The 18,234-nt window shown below is 36.3% G+C and overlaps 1 protein-coding gene across 1 annotated transcript in view; it reads right to left on the bottom strand.

Moving 5' to 3' along the window:
* Nucleotides 1-18,234, bottom strand: part of OSTM1 (osteoclastogenesis associated transmembrane protein 1) — a 33,952-nt gene that overhangs the window by 14,820 nt on the left and 898 nt on the right. Inside the window, exons 2-3 of the mRNA XM_040627598.1 lie at nucleotides 13,304-13,418; nucleotides 2,684-2,781 (exon numbers count right to left, since the gene is read on the bottom strand). Of these exons, the coding sequence (XP_040483532.1) occupies nucleotides 2,684-2,781; nucleotides 13,304-13,418 (213 nt within the window). The remainder of the gene's footprint in view (nucleotides 1-2,683; nucleotides 2,782-13,303; nucleotides 13,419-18,234) is intronic.

An 18,234-nucleotide genomic window follows, 5' to 3' on the forward strand; every position in this document is an offset into this window, starting at 1 on the left:
CCATGGTAACAGAGGCTAACACCTGGGGAAACTGGGTCAGCAATATACAGGAATTCTCTGCGTTACCTATGCAACTTTTCTGTAAGTCTAAAATTATTCCAAAATAAAATATTTTAAAAGAAAGTAACCAGTGAAAATCTGTAGTGGGAGAAGAAAAGATGTCATTCACAATGGCACCAAAAGTGATACAATACTTTGGAATAAACGTCGCAAATGTATAAAACCTCTACAAAATTTAAATAAATCAGTAAGACTATGCTAGAGGACATTTAAAAAATAGAGGATAATGGTGGTTGCTGGGGGCTAGAGGAGGAGGACATGGGGAATCATTGCTTAACGGATACAGAGCTTGAGTTTGAAAAACCGGGGATGGACGGTGGTGGTAGTTGCATAACAATCTGAATATACTTAAGGCCACTGAATAGTACACTTAAAATGCTAACATGGTAAATTTTACATTCTATTTAACCGCAATAAAAAGAGAATATACCATATTCCTAGATAGGAAAGCTCAGTATCATAAACATGTCAATTATTTCCAAATGATAAATCTAAAATGTAATGCAATTGTAATAAAATCTTAAAATGATTGAATTTTTTTTTTACTTGGTTCTACTACAATTCATTTCATCAGGAAGAAAGGGCTGGAGCTATGCCTCACATCTTACACCAAAATAAATTTCAGATAGAGAAAAGATGTTTAAATGCAGAAAATGAAACCATAAAATTACTAAAAGAAATCACAGGAGAGGGCGCCTGAGTGGCTCTGTCGGTTTAGCATCTGCCTTCAGCTCAGGTCATGATCTCAGGGTCCTGGGATCGAGTCCCACATTGGGCTCCCTGCTCAGCCGGGAGCCTGCTTCTCCCTCTCCTCCCCGCTCATGCTCTCTGTCACCATCTCTCTCTCAAATAAATAAAGTCTTTAAAAAAAAAAAAAAAACCACAGGAGAAATTTTAAAAATAATTGCGAAGTGGGGGAAAACCTTCTAATGTGACACCGAGTCTGCAAGCTATTAAAATTTTTTTGATAAATCTGGTAATATAAAAATTAAAATTTTCCTCATAACAAAAAGAAAAGCACAATAAAAAAAATAAACAGCAAACCAAAAAAAAAATATTTGCAACTAACATCCCAGGAAAAATATTCATTTCCCTAAAACATTCATCAACATTCATTTCCCTAAAACACTTACACCAAAGAGTAACTGGTCAAATAGACTTATACACAAAAATTACCATTTGGAGTTTTACAACATACATTAATTAGTCCACTAAAGTTCTAGTAAAGCATTTCCCAACCTTATTAGAACCCTAAACCTTTTCTTATGGGCCATGTATGAACACCTTGCAGAACATATCTTGGAAACTGCTTATCTAATAGTTCTTACTCTCAGGGAAATTCATAATTCTGTGTCATCACATTGATTAAAGAAATCATATGGGGCGCCTGGGTGGCACAGCGGTTAAACGTCTGCCTTCAGCTCAGGGCGTGATCCCGGCATTATGGGATCGAGCCCCACATCAGGCTCCTCCGCTAGGAGCCTGCTGCTTCCTCTCCCACTCCCCCTGCTTGTGTTCCCTCTCTCGCTGGCTGTCTCTATCTCTGTTGAATAAAAAAATAAAATCTTTAAAAAAAAAAAAAAGAAGAAATCATATACATCTTTACTAAACATGTTTACATCTATTTGTGGGGATTACTTACTTGTTGAGCAAGTTTCAAATCTAGAATTTTATCAGAGTTCCAATGTCACCCCTCACCACCACCAGGAAAGTTCCAATACCAACATTCAAGGGTCAGAGGTGGAGAAAACAAAAAACAAAAAGAGTAGGTTTCTTTTTTCTTTTTTTTTTTAAGATTTTATTTTTTAAGTAATCTCTACACCCAATGTGGGGCTTGAATTCACATCCCCAAGATCAAGAGTCACATGGTGTACCAACCCAGCCAGGCACCCCAAGGGTAGGTTTCTTAAAGGCTACCTTTTATATTATAATTCAGTTACCTTACTAAACAGTACCTTTTAAAGTAGGTAAAATATAGTTAAGCAAATATTGAGGCAAAAAATAAGCTGCCTGTAGACAGAAACATATACTGCATTATCTAATACCTTATTGCATAAACAAAGTCAAGATAAATTACTGTCAGAACATTGTGTTTTAATTAAACAATCACATGCCCAAGTTACTGTGTTCATATTCAATATCTCTTCGTACCCTCACTACGAAATACTTGAAGGTAGGTAGGATAGATTTTACCGTTCCCACCTTACAAATAAGAAAATTAAAGTTTTGATGATTTTCCTAAAGGCTAGTAATATTAAGAACTTAGCAGAAATCCAGGTCCACTTACTCTTCTACATTGTGTGTATAAATATCAACAATTAATGCTAAAAAAAATTTGTTGAATTATCTATTATGCATTTGTATAAGGCAGCATTTTATTTATTTATTATTATTTTTTTAAAGATTTTATTTATTCATTTGAGAGAGAGAGACAGAACACAAGCAGGGGGAGAGGCTGAGGCAGAGGGAGAAGCAGATACCCAGCTGAGCAGGGAGCCCGATGCGGGACTCGATCCCAGGACCCTGAGATCATGACCTGAGGCGAAGGCAGACGCTTAACCCACTGAGCCACCCAGGTGTCCCCAAGGCAGCATTTTAATTTCAAGTATCATATAAAAAATACCTGGAGGTTATGCTCAAAGCAGGTCAAGGTTTGATTAAATAGACTGAGGAAGTATTGTGTGCTATTTGATAATTCTTCACTTTTGTTCGTTAAACAATCTGTCAAAAAAACAGAAACGTATGTTAATATATCTCCAGCAACAATTATAAACTGTCATTTATCTCTCAAGCAATCACCTTCTGTTTCAAACTATAGTAATTCTTTATTCAAACAAGCATTATGTGTTCCACATAAGAGAATTTTCCAAATGCATGTTTACCCCTTTTAGTTTCGAAAAGATATTTTTTTACACAACCATTTTCACAAAAATCTTAAAATAATCATGTACTCTCCTCTCTTTATGAAAGCAATACACCAAATAAAATTTAAATTGATTTTTGATATGCTACAAAGTCTTAATCATGAACATCAGCTATCAAATGCTGAGTTAATAAGGGTACTCTCAGTGCTGTTTCGGCATCAAACTGTTTATCCTACATTAATTTAACCTAAATTCATATGCTTTTTGATCTTTTGTGTCAAATTAAGTAGTTCTGTGTCTCTTCCGTCTTCACTTCTATTGCATCTAATGGGGTCACCTTTCTCAATTTGCTCTTTCAAATCCATTGAGTTGTGGGACCAGAGAAACAAGCTGGTAAGAATTTTGCCTAAAATATTGATAAAGGGGCTTTAAGTCAAGTCTAGAAATAAAAAGAATTATTTTACATGTTTAAAATCTAAAATAAATTATATTCCTCTGCAGCTTGATAGTCTTGCTTAACAATAGCTCAAGTTCATTCCTCTTGCTTTCTACGTATCTAGGATGTAGGTACAAGTGCCTGGCTTCATATCCCGAAACTTGTGGTCAGCCATTTCCATCTCACTCCACAAACATCTCTAATCCTGGACAACTTCCGATTACTTTCCCTACTCCCAATTCTGTTTGTAACACGCTATTATAGAAAATTCTAGGGTTATAATTAAGGGACTCAATTCCAATGCTAATCTCAGGGCCACAAAACAATCCTTGTAGACACCCTACCAATTATTCCACAAGGAACATTCCAAGTATTTTCTATTCTCTAGTACCTACTCCACCCTACTCTTGTCCTTAATTTCAATTGATGGCTGTATATTATACCCACTCGGGGCCGTCTAAAATGATCTCTCTCAACTGGGAGTGGAAAGACAGGATAAGAAGCTATTGCAATTATCCAGGAGAAAGGAAGCAATGCAAACAGAAAGAACTGAATGGATTAGAGATAGACCGAACAGGTAGTGAAAGGTACTAGAATACAGCCCCCTCAAAATATGCCTCTTTGGCATATAGACTATTATTTTTTTTTAAGATTTATTTACTTATTTGAGAGAGAGCATGGGGGCAGGGAGTGGGCAAAGGGAGAGGGAGAGGGAGAGGGGGAGAGAGAGAGAGAGAGTCTCACGTAGACTCCACGCTGGACTCAGGGCCAATCTCACAACCCTGAGATCATGACCTGAGCCAAAATCAAGAGTTGGCTGCTTAACCAACTGAGCCACCCGGGCGCCCCTGGTATATTAGCCACTGCGAACCAGCAGAAGCAGGAAAAAAGCTCTAAAAACAGGGAACGCATTTTGTTTTGTAAGTAAAATTTACATTTATAAAGGAAATTTCCATTTGTAAAGATGTCTCCCCTCCAGGTAAAAGGAAGAGGAGGACTCCAACAACTCTAACCAATGGAAAGGCTCTAACTTAAATCTACATAACCAACCTGACTAAACAACCCTGGTTTGTCATATTTTTCCTGATTACCTTTCCATAACTTACCTCTTCCATCCAGAAGTCCCAAACCCCTTTTCTTTTGATTAGCCTAAGATGATGTATAAGTCCAAATTCTAACCATCTCTGGATTACTCCCATATGTCACTCCCATCACTGGGTACTCTAATGAATCCATGCACATCACACATGTTAATAAACTTCTGTCTGTTTTTCTCTTCTTTATCTGTTTTTGGCCAGTCTAATTTACAGAATTCCAGCCAGAGCACCTAAAATGGGTAGAGGAAAGAGGTTTTTTCCCCTCCCCTACAGGAGATACTAGGCTATGACACACTGAAATATGCATGTGCTCTCTCATAATATTAAGAGGCAGGCACGATCATTACCCCCATTCTCTAAATAAGGAACAGAGGCTCAGAGCAATTAAGGAAGTTGCCTATGGCCACAAAACTGGTAAATGAAAACCAGGAAATTCAGTCTGATTCCTGAGCCTGCATTTTAAAACACTGTGAAATAAATAAAATATTCACACCTATATTCTTTTTTTTTTTAAAGATTTTATTTTTAAGTAATCCCTACATCCAATGTGGGGCTCAAACTCACCACCCAGAGATCAAGAGCTGCATGCTCTTCTGGCTGAGCCAGCCAGGCGCCCCTCACATCTATATTCTAAACCACTCAAGTTCAATCCTAGGAATCAACAAATACATGCCACCGCTCCTCCTTCCACCACCTATAGATATTTTACACCACGGAGGGATTCAGGCAGTCACTACCAACTGATCAGTATTGGCAACTGACATGAACCTTAAACCTGGTGAGCATGAGGGCATCAACTAACACATTAAAACTCCTTGGTGCAAATCAGAAAAAGACATCCTCTCTGGGTAGATTAATCAAAAAAAGGCACTCCTGCCTCCAGAAGCTGGAATTCAGCCCTGTCCACCCCCTTATGCTCTAGTGCAGGGCTTGGTGTGTACCTGGTATGCATGGCACCCTGCTGATGAACCTATTCCTAGAAACTTTCCCCCTATGAACTCCTATACTCTGCATTCTCCACATCTTTATCTTTTCAAGACTGTAAGTCCCATTCAGAGAAATAAAGTAATATACTGAAGATAACAGATCAAGTTAGTAAGGCACTGAAATACAAAATATACTTTCAGACTTTTAATTAAGTAGTCTCTTCATTATACCACTTTTTCTTTACTATTTGAAAATGTTACTCCATCTGTCAGCTTTCAAAAAGTTCACAAACTAAATTCTTTTTTTAAAAAAGATAACATAAACCCCTCTTAATCCTGGTTTAATGTCACCACATAGTAGCCTTGAATCCTTTTACACATGAGGCAGTATATAATATATAAAAACAAACACAACTACAAATATCCAGAATATTAGTATATTGGCCTAAAAGATTAAACAGGTTTTCTATTTTTGCAGTCGACATTTTGCAGGGAGTAGTGGGAATACAAGTTCATTGGTAGCAATTGCACCTCTATGTTAATGAGCCATGTCATGGCAACTGACACACAGTATAGGGATAAATGTATGTGTGTGTGTGTGTGTGTGTGTGTGTGTGTGTCCCTGTACTGCCTACAACAGCAGGAAAAAGCACATGAATGTGAGAGAGCAGTGGCAATTTCTTCTCTACACAGTATGTAATTGAAATAATTTCTTTATAAAAAAGTAATTTACAGGATAATTATGGAAAATAAAAACAAACAAAAAAATAATTTATGAAGGAAGCTTCCACTGAACAAAAGAACTTAATCTCTTCTATCTTACTGACGACATTTCTTTTCATTTAAAATAATTTAAAAATTAAACTTAAAGCTAATATAGACTGGTCATCTTGTTAAGTACCCCATTAATGCAGTACCATCAAAATTTTTTCAATGAGCATTAGTCAGTGGTATTATAAAGCACAAAGGAGTTCATTTATACAAAAGGATTTAAAATGTCTTCATTATTAAAGAGTCCTGACTTTCTGATTTAAAACAAAGGAACGCCAGTAAAATTCCTCTTTTATGGTTTTGCAGGAATTGGGAGTATAATGTTATAAGCAGTAAGGAGCTATATATTTTAGAAATTAGTAAGTTAAGGAATATTAGTAATAATAAAGCTTCCTATAAGCACTAAGTGAAGTGGTTATTATGAATTTTCCACATCTCAGATAATCAATGCAGCCTCATCAAGGACAGATTAGCATAGGTTCTTTCTCAATGAGGGCTCAAGCATCAGCTCAAGAGGCATTCTTAAAGGTGTGGAGGATTCAAGTTAAGATACATAGACCTAAATTATCATGGCGGAAATTATTAGCATCTTTAGATAAAGTATTTGGTACCTATTAGGAGTTTGTATAAAGATCTCTGCTGTTTTACAAAACTAGTTTTATAGAAAACAACAGAGACAATCACCAATTTCTGAAAAATAGGGCAAGCTTCAGAAAATATAGTATAAACTGTGAGAACTTTGTACCTGAAGAACATAATTAAGTTTAATGAATACGAAAACAAAGACTTTTTAAATTATAAGATACAAATAAAGTGTGTCTAATGCTTGGTAAATTACCACGTAGATAAAATGAGAAAGAGGGGTTCTGCTTAACTGAACTTTTGGTTAACCATGAAGTTTTAGTATTGACTTTTTAAAAAAAAAAGATTATTTTATTTGAGAGACAGAGTAAGTGAGAGAGAGAAAGAGAGATCACGAGCAGGGGGCGGGGCAGAGGGAGAAGCAGACTTCCTGCCAAGGGTGGGGGGAGTCTGATGCAGGGCTGGATCTGATCCCAGGAAGCCAGGATCATGACCTGAGCTAAAGGCAGACGCTTAACTGACTGAGACACTCAGGCACCCCTTAATATTGACTTTTAAAGAACTAAGACACAGTAAGTGAAGGATGATTGAATATGCCTTTCTAAAATATGCCTCTTTGCCTTAAGGATTATTTTGAGCTAAAGTCACTTAAAGAACAGCAAACACAGAGCTTTCTGTGAATTGCCCTTATCTACCTAAAGACAGATCTTCCAAAAGAAACTCAATTATCATAAATCCCTTCCCTGGGAGTTTCATCAACTAGGTAAGATTGACTCTTAATCACAGGAAAGGAGACCAATGGAACAGAATCGAGAGTCCAGGAATAAAACCCAGCCTATACAGTCAACTATGAGCTGAATTCGTAGAAAGAGAATGGTGATTGCCAGGAGCTGGAGGAAATGGGGAGATGTTGGTCAAAGATTACAAACCTCCAGTTTTAAGATGAGTAAGTTTTAGGAATCTGATGTACAGCATGGTGATTAATAGTTAGCAATACTGTCTTATACACTTATATATTTGAAAGTTGCTAAGAGAGTAAATCTTAAACATTCTCACCACAAAAAAGAAATGGTAATTATGTGACACATTACACCTCACACCATGGTGGTAATCACTTTGCAATATAGATCAAATCCATATACTGTATACCTTAAACTTATATGTCAATTATATTTCAATAAAGTTCAAAAAAGAAAAAAAGAGAACCAAAACACTTTACCATAAAACAATCCGTGGTCTCATCAAAGCTTGTGAGCCTGCTAATTATTCAACAGTCAGATGCACAGGATAACCAAGAAGCATGTCAATAATAAGGCTATCCCTATGTCAACAATACACTTTTGAAAACAGCTTTCAAATTCCGTACAGGAGAAATATTGACATATTTCCTTTACTACTTAGCAGTCTCCACAAGAACTAGTTTCCATGTTATTTGTAATGTGAATTGGAAGAGCTAAACTGTTAACATTTAAGTCTCCATCAATTTCCAGAACCTTCTTTCCTACCACGACTAGTATCATTCAAAGACATAGGAATTCTAAAGATAAAAGAGATGGGAGTGGTACATGGATAACACTCTTTTTTTACTGGGTTTCTAGCCTTCCTTTCATCAACTAATAACTGCAGAGACAAGGTGTCAACCCACAGGTAGATCAAGTAGAAAGGAAAGGTGGTTTTTGGCAGTGCATTAATTTTAATAATATTGTTTTAAACAATATTTTAGCTTTTATATTTTTACAGTTTTAATAATCTTTTTTAAGATTTTATTTATTTATTTTAGAGAAAGAGAGAGAGAGGGTAGGGGCAGAGGGGAACAGAGAGGGACAAGTAGACTCCACACTGAGTGTGGAAACCAACACTGACTGGTCTCAATCTTACGACCTTGAGATCATGATCTGAGCCAAAACCAAGAGTCAGGCACTCAACCAACTGAACCACGCAGGTGCCCCTTTAATAATCTTTTTATTTTATTTTTTTATTACGTTGTATTAGTCACCATACAGTACATCATTAGATTTTGATGTAGTGTTCCATGATTCATTGTTTGCATATAACACCCAGTGCTCCATGTGATACATGCTCTCCTTAATACCCATCACAGGACTAACCCATCTCCCCACCCCCCTCCCTTCTAAAATCCTGTTTGCTTCCCGGAGTCCACAGTCTCTCATTAGGAGAAGGAAGGGAAGAGTTAAGGGGAGGAAATCAGAGGGGGAGATGAACAATAATCTTTTAAAAATTTTTTGGTATTTTTATATTTTAAGTAATATTCTTTTTAAAAAATGGCCTCTTAAATTCACTTAAAAAGATTTTTACCAATATAACTAGAGTTCTGCATCTGCTAGTAGAGAGGATGAAAAAATAGTCATTTTATACCAAAAAATACATTCTTACAAAATGGATCACATGTTGGTTTAACTCTCCATTAAAAACAATTTTTTAAAGATATCAGGGTTTTTTTTCGTACTTAGTCATTTTTTCCCTTCACATTTTACCTTTTAGGTGCTAGAATAAATGGATTCCATATTATTCACCATTAAAGATCCTTATTTCTGGCCTCACCCATCAGGTGTATTTGTGAATTTAGTAACTAGATCATCACAAAAAGGTAATGGAGACAAATGGGTTAGTGGCTTGAGTTTAATAATTTCACACGAATTCTGAGAACTGTTTTTCTCTGTATTTAAATAAAAAGGCAAATAACCCAGAAAATTTTTTTGAAAATTTGTATTGTGATTTTCACATATATACTGTAGAGGAAAAATAATTTTCCCTCTGTTTTTCTAAGTTCTCAGCTGGGGCTCCTATAACAAAAGACACGTAACAGGAGAAAGACAAACAGAAGTTTGTTAACTTGTATCTCTTATATATACATGGCGGACACACAGGAAAAATGAGTAACTCGAAGAGATGGCTTAGAATTCAGGCTTAAATGCCACCTTCAGGGGCGCCTGGGTGGCTCAGTCGTTAAGCATCTGCCCTGGGCTCAGGGTGTGATCCTGGCATTCTGGGATCGAGCCCCACGTCAGGCTCCTCTGCTGGGAGCCTGCTTCTTCCTCTCCCACTCCCCTTGCCTGTGTTCCCTCTCTCACTGGCTGTCTCTCTGTCAAATAAATAAATATAAAAAAATAAAAATTAAAAACAAATGCCACCTTTAGCTAAAAACAAAAAAAGAAGAGTATGAGGGAGTCTAGTCATGAAGTGACCATGAGAAGCATGGTAAACAAATGTAAGGTTTGTTATGTAGATGTCCCTGCCTTTTCCATTTTTAAGATTCATTTGTGATTTAGAGTCATTCGTTTCTTGGTACAGAGAAGGAAATACTCTTACAAATGGAGATTTCCTTTATAACTACAAATTTCCCTTATAAAATGGTTACTTCTACTCTATCTTCAGAGCTTCTCCTGTGTCTGCTGTTTATCAAAATAATCAGCTCAAATGTTTGGGGTGGCATATTCTGGTCTCCTACAGTCATATTTTGGAGTAGTATTTATGAGTTTCCTACAGTACAAAATTACAACAGCCAAGCAAACTTCTGACCAGGCACAATTCCTTTAAAATTATAACATGATATGACTGTTGTCTTCCATTTATTAAAAGAGTAAACATCCCTTGTATTCTTCTACATATTTCTAAAGGTCAATGATTTAAAAAACAAGAAATGAATAGGTAGGAAATACATTTTCTTTTAAGTCCACAAGTAAATGGAAACCTTTATTACCATTCATTAAGAAAATAAAAGAGTGGGGGCGCCTGGGTAGCTCAGTCCAGTAAGCATCCAACTCTTGGTTTCTGCTCAGGTTGTAATCTCAGGGTCCTGAGATCAAGACCCGCGTCCAGCTCTGTACTCAGCATGGAGAGAATTAAGATTCTCTCTCCCTCTCCCTTTGCCCTTCCCCACCTCAAATAAATAAATAAATCTTTAAAAAAAGGAGTGACGATCCCATGAAATTAGTGTTTAATAGATCTGGTTGCTAGAGATGCAATTTCATGAGAACCTGATGCCAGATCACTGCTGAGCGTTTACATTTTCCTAGAAAATGTGCAACTCTATTAAAAATTTTTCCACATTATCAAGTTTTAATTTTATGTAGTATTAATTGCTATTTAGAAAAAAGAGTATTTTACATTATATTTTTAGTAAAAGATTAGGCCTTCCATAACATCAAGCATGTATATAGCATAAATGCACGTTGCTCCTTTCACCTGACCACTTGTCTTGACCAAATTAATTTTAATCAGGAAGTAAGCATTTCATTTGTTCTTCAAAAGAAGTTCAATCAAGGAATATTTTCAAGATAGGTCAGCTCACAGAAAAACAAAGTTATCCTAAGAATTTATTCTAAAGAGTTTTATAATAACCATAGTAAGTAAACGTGCAGTAAAATGTTTTCTTTCTTTCTTTCTTTTTTTAACTGGAAAAGAAAGCTACTTTGAATTAGTGAAGTCTTTGTCACAAAACATCTTTCAAAGAAAAGATGCTTTACTGCTCAAGTATAAAAATTTAGTCGCAACAGTCAAAAGAAGTGAACCCCAATATATATCCCATTTATTCTGATTAATTTTAAATTATTTATAATTGACATATTTTTTCTTTATCAATGGATTTAAGGGTTTAAGAACTCTTTTTTATTTTTTAAGATTTTATTTATTTATTCGACAGAGATAGAGACAGCCAGCGAGAGAGAGAACACAAGCAGGGGGAGTGGGAGACGAAGAAGCAGGCTCCCAGCAGAGGAGCCCGATGTGGGGCTCGATCCCATAACGGCAGGATCACACCCTGAGCCGAAGGCAGATGCTTAACCGCTGTGCCACCCAGGCGCCCCGGTTTAAGAACTCTTAAAAATAGCTCTCTTATATAAGTTAAGCAAACTGTTCGATCATATTTATACTAGAAACTTTTACACCAAAAAAGTAAAGCTTTTGCTCTTAAAAAAAAAAAAAAAAAAAAAAAAAAAAAAGGTAACTGTCAGCCAAGCCTCTGTTCAAATTACCAGAAAATCTGAATTAATAGAGACAAAATTAAAAGAGTCAATATTCAATACACTAGGATATACGACAAAGAAAAGAAACTTAGCAGGGCTCTTTTTGCCATTTAGTTTTTCCCATATGAACTAAACAAAAAGACAAGTCCTTAATGACTTACAGGTACACAGATTTTTTAATCCTGTGGATTTCTTCTGCCCATGCCCTAATTTATGTTTCCTTTGCTTCTTGCCTAAATTATTTTGTAATAACTTCCTCACTGGTCTCTCTCTTCCTCTTCCAATGGGATTCCATAAAAAGAAAAAATAAAAGTAAAAAAAAAAAAAAAAAAAAAAAAAAAAGCTACAGATGGTGACTACAGTTACTGTGGTGAGCAATGAGTAATGCACAGTATTGTCGAATCACTAAGTTGCACCTGTGAAACTAATATAACCTTGTAGGTCAACTATACTTCAATAATTTTTTAATGAAACACATAAAAAAAAAAAGCTTGGAAAGTGCTAGGTTAAATGTCAAAAAATATTTTTTTAACCTGTAGTACTTCTTACCGCCTTTAATACTCCACATGTATTGTAAATGTCCAAGATACCGTTATAACCATTTCTTAATAAAATGCTTCTGATAAACTACTGTATCAGGCGAGGTCCTACTTTCCTTTTCCAACTTTACTTTCCACTGTGCTTCCAGACCGTTTTACACCTCCGTGCCTCTGTCCATGATGCCTAGCTCTTGCAGTGTCCTTCCTCTCATCTCTACTTCCTGAAATCAGCCTTAGCCATAAAGGTGTAGGATCAAAAGATACCTCCTCCAGGAAGTCATTTCAAATTCTCCCCAGTTTTCTACTTCCCCCAAGGATTCTATGACTTTATTAAAGCATTTATTTGTCGGCCTTAGATTATCCTATAAACATAACTTTCTCCCTCACTAAATAATAAGGCATGGAAAATAAGAACTGCCTAGTATACAGTTGGTATTCAAAACACAAACTGAAATAGTGGTTTTAATTTTTCTAAAGAGTGCCTGAAAATTGACCTCTTTGTGTTATACAAATACATATAAACTTGCAAAACTGGTAGAACAGTTGTTACCACCTCCCATCACCATCATTTGACAGATTAGAAACATCATAATTATTATATTAAACAATTAACATTTCTTCAACATTATGTGCCAGCCACACAGTTTTTTTCATTTGATCCTAAATGCAATCTTATAAGGTAGGTTCCATTATTATCCCCAATTCATCCCCAAATCAGATGAGGAAACTGAAGGTCCAAGAGGCGAAGATACCAGCCCAAGGTCTGACTGCTACTGAGTCAGGGTTAGGAAGTGACAAAGCTTAGAATCAAGGCCGGATCTGTCTGACTGCAAAGTTCATCCTGTTAACTGCTACACTTTTTTGCCTTTCAATATTTGCCCAAGTAATTCCTACTAATAAACCATGATGCTAATCATAGTTCATTTAAACTTAGTAATAAAAAGTATTATCTGGCTTCAAAGATCTCAAAATTCACTAAAATAAAATCTAACATCTATACTATTGAACCATAACTGCAACATGAAAATGAAAGAATTACTTACTTGCACAATTTGCCTTCTGCCACGTGGAATTAAAAAACTCAGACAGAATCACAACTATCTGCATTCTATCTGCCATTAAGAGACTTCTGGCACAACTATGACTCTCTGACGTATTCTGTAACAACAACAACAAAAAGAAAAATACAATCTGAGTATTTTTAGACTTCCCAAACAACAGCTTTAGGCAAAAAGAAAAAAAAACCTTATAAAAATAACTAAAATATTTATTAAAAGTAGTTTTTAAACATTTTGTTTGATATAATCAAATAATGATGTCATTAATAACAACCATAATAAAACAAAAGCAGCTAAATATTTACCGATACCAGGTTCACTGGCAAGAGAAGAAAATCTTTGCTTCTTAAATAAATACTTGCTTCTACTGAACAATCTCAACCACTCAGGCCCAAGTTGCGTGCATATTTCTTATTTTTTATACATAGGAAAAAATTCTGGAAAGCTTTCATCAAAATGTAGCACTAGTTATCTCTGAATAATGGAAATACGGTGATTTTTCTTTTTCTTTTTTGCCTTTTTTATACTGTCTAAATTTTTCTACAACGAACATACATTATTTACATAACTTCTTTAATCTGGTGAGCAAATGATTACGAAATATTTAAGTTTCATCTTCTGGGAAATTTTTGGTTCAAAATCCTATAAATCACAAGAAAATGGGACACACCAATTTGTACCCAAATAGTTTATACCCACAGAGAATACGCTTTTCACAGATCATTTTAATAATGAAACTCACACGTCACAAAAAAGTAAATCCAAGTTCCTAAATTATTTGATCCTTATTGATTTCCTTTCCCTTTTGCCCCAAGCAAGGAATTAAGCCATGCTGACTCTTCATTCTCTCAGTTATTTAACTCTTACTGCTTACTTACCAGGCACTCTGAGAATCCTGAAATTTTGAGGGTACAGAAAGTATAAGGGAATGCCATAAACACTGGGACTTCAAGAACCTCCCCAGAGGTTAACTACCAAGTCTTGTCAATTCTACTTTCTACATATCTCTGAAATCTATCCATTTCCCCCCTTCACAATGGTCTCCATGTAGCCTAGCCACCATTTCTCACATCACTGCAAGTCTCTTAATTCATCTCCCACACCTACTCTTCCCCTCCCCTCCCCATCCCCAGTTCCTTCCACTTTCTCTCATGTAACCAGAATGGTTGTTTAAACTGCAAATCTGATGTCATTCTACAGAATTAAACCTCTCAATAACATCTCCCTGCTTCAACATGGAAGTCTAACACCGTTAACATACCCAATAAGGCCCACATGACCAGGTACCTGCCGACTTCCTCAGGCTCAGATCAGTAGTCTCCTCCTGGCTCATAGTACTTTGAGTTCTTTCTACTGCTTGAACACACCAGACTCAGAGTCTTCACACCTGCTACTTTTTACATGTATACCCTCCCACCCCTGCCCCATAACCTCTCAGATTTTACATTATCAGCTTTAACCACTGACCACTCTACCTACCACTAGCCCTAGTCAAGATCAGCTCCCTTGTTATATGCTTTGGTAGCATCTGGGGTTTTTTACTTTGCAACCCTTATCACACATGAATTAAATAATACTTGTATTATTATATGCTTAATATCTGTTTTCCCTACCAGACAAAAAGCTCTGCTTATTCACAGCTATATCCCTAATAACTACTACTAGCCTGTACATACTAGGTACTCAATAATTTTCTTGAATGAATGCATAAGAAGCATTATTTTCTGATCACTAATAAAATACAGATTATAATGTTATTCTATATTCGGAGTTTCTCCCTATATCCCTAAGACTTTATTTATCAATCTATACTTAAAGTATGTTGAACAGTTCCAGGTACATACGCCTAATCACGAGCACCTTCATAAACATATATATACATCTTTGTATATCTATACCTATCTATACAAATTTTAAACAAACCAAGTAGAATGAAATAGAGCTAAGCAATTCAGAGTTTCGGGGGCCCTAGCAACTTCTCTGAGGATGCTGAACAGCTCAATGACACCACTATCGGTTTATACTAAAAGAAGGAAGTATGACTCCAAGGAAGAGGCAATCAGTTATACCATTCAAGTTTCACAAATCACTGTATTCTTTACCTTCAGTTAATAAAACTTTATGTGGTCCTTATCTCAGTGGCAAGAAAATAGAATTATCAGACAATTCTGTTAGATTAAATGCATTAGCTTGCTGTACCAGAGAAATCACTTGCAAATTTCTACCTTTGATTGTTTTTCTCCTTGTTATACTTCCCTCCTCTCTCAATCAATCCATGGACATGGATTCACCCTGAAGAGATGACAAAGGATATCTTATTCAAAATTCAGCTTATAGGTTTTCTCTGATTAACCCCACCTTGCTCTGTTCCCTCCTTTAACTCGCATCTCCCTTAACCCTTTTGCTGTAAGTCGCCACTGTACAAAATATAACATTCACATTGATGATTTTTTCCTTTTTTCTTTTTCTCAAAATAGGTTTGTTTCCTCAACTACGCTGATAGTTTGAAGCTTGGGCCTTATCCTCCTTTTCCTTCTGTATCGTTTTACCAGCCCAGTATTTTAAGAATAACATGTGCTTGCTGATTAAACTGATTTAAAGGAAAGACTGAGTCTATGTGAGTCAAATACATTACTCCCTAGAAATAACACCCCCCCCATACACACAAAGAACAACCGATTCCTCCAAGTTCACTTCTAAGAAACTCAGAACACCTTTTTTCCATAAGTCCATTATGACACATGATGATTCAATTCCCAAACCAATCCAAGAAAGCCTATTAAATCCATGAAGTACCTCAGAACCGTAGAAATCATGGTTTTGAGCTAGCAAAGCACATCCACCTCTACTGAGGAAAGGAAGGCAAAGAGGTCAAGGTCTAGGATGAATTCGAAAGGAAGGGTTTTTCCTGCCCATTTTTTTTTTTTTTTTAAACTCTTTATTCTCTTCCTTTCACAAGGGTGAGGTGAGTCTGGTGCCCAGATCACTGGTAGAATCTGACAGGCACAAATGAGAGGAAGGAAGTTTCTGCTCACCCCCCACCCCCCACCAAGCCTCTTGGGCAATGAGGAATTTATGTGGAAATTCAAACACAGATTGGGTGACGATCATAATACTGTACCACTAGAGTTTGCGTTAATTTTTTAACCTCTTTTTTTTTTTTAAGATTTTATTTATTTATTCGACAGAGATAGAGACAGCCAGCGAGAGAGGGAACACAAGCAGGGGGAGTGAGAGAGGAAGAAGCAGGCTCATAGCGGAAGAGCCTGATGTGGGGCTCGATTCCATAACGCCGGGATCACGCCGTGAGCTGAAGGCAGACGCTTAACCGCTGTGCCACCCAGGCGCCCCTTTTTAACCTCTTCTTAATTCCATAGTATCTACACAAATAAGGAAAGCATCCGCTCCCTCAAAAGACCCAAACTTTGCATCATGACTCAATCATCCTGACCACAAAACAACTCACCTAATTGCTCAAAATAGAATATGATGTCATATCATACCTTGCTATAGTGACAGGGATAAGTCTTGGGGTACTTTATTTTTAAATCATAGGAAAATAGATAAGGATATACATCTGCCTTGCTATACTAACAGAAGTATGCCTGAGAAATACTGCATTTCATAAATTTATTTAAACTACGTTAAAATCAAATACAAATGGAGACCAGACTTGAACATTCTCTGATCAGACAAAACCAGTTTAGTCATACAAACAAAAGCTTAATTTAGCTTATTTTGCAAGACAAGTGAGGCTAACTTGACCTGGGCCACTTGTTATCTCTTTGAAAATCATCAACCAGACTTTTGTTACCCAAAATTGATACAAGGTAATTACTAACCAATTCCCTTTATGAAAATTCCTATGAAAAATTTTTTAAAAAGTCCTATATTGTAACCACCTCTGTGAAGAATTAATGCAGTCCCTCTTGCATACATGCACACTGCTTTATAACAATGCATCTCTGAGCTTCATTCCATGTTTTGGTTTGAGTGCTCCCAGTTTGCAAACGGTCTTTTTTGGTGTGTGCACAATGAACTTCTACTAATTGCTACTTCAGTGATTCATTGGTTTTAACTGTTTTTTCCAAACTTGTAAACTAGCTCTTTACAGAAAGATTGACCACATTATTTATTTAATGCAAATAAATTACCTATTTATGTAAAAAAATAGATTTGTTAATATCAGGTTGACTTAAAACAGGACGCAACTCTATAGTTCATATTTTGTCAGATCAACTATGATTTATGAAATAATTTCAATCACATTTTCGTGAGACTACTTGTCCTCTCAATACAAGAGGAACTTTCCCTCCCCACAATCCCAACATGTTTTTCCTTTACAAGGTATATCCAGCCCACACCTCAAGACTCCTACCAGCCCTAACACTCTTATCCTTTACTACTCTAGAGCCTGTAAGTTTCTTATTAGCAGGAATATGTATTCTCACCTTTTTTCCCTCCCTCCCTTCCTCCCTCCCCTTCTTTTTTATTAAACCCCTCACAGGACCTACCATGTGACCAGAAAAGTGTTAAGAGTACCAAAAATGGAGAGCAGATAAACTACCTCCTAAAATTTTAGCTCCCATTTACTGAGAACTCCTACTATGTGTTAGTTTTCGAAGTGCTCCTTTCATCTTATTGATAAGAAAACAGGCACAGAGAATGTAAGTAACTTGCCCAGAATATGCCGGCTAATAGGAACTGGACTCCTGGCTGACCAGCTGCAGACTCTCTTAATTACTACGATAAACTCTCATATGTTATCTCTTTTAATCTTTGTAACAGTCACATCAGGCAGCTGTTTGTCTCCATTTTGAAGAGGAGTAAACTAAGACTATAAAATAATTAATCCAAGACCGAGCTGCTATAAAGTGGTGGATCTGATACTATCTGGCTACAAAGCCCAAGCCTCC

This window comes from Ursus maritimus, unplaced genomic scaffold (assembly GCF_017311325.1).
Source record: "Ursus maritimus isolate PB19 unplaced genomic scaffold, ASM1731132v1 scaffold_13, whole genome shotgun sequence".
Classification (NCBI taxonomy): Eukaryota; Metazoa; Chordata; class Mammalia; order Carnivora; family Ursidae; genus Ursus; species Ursus maritimus.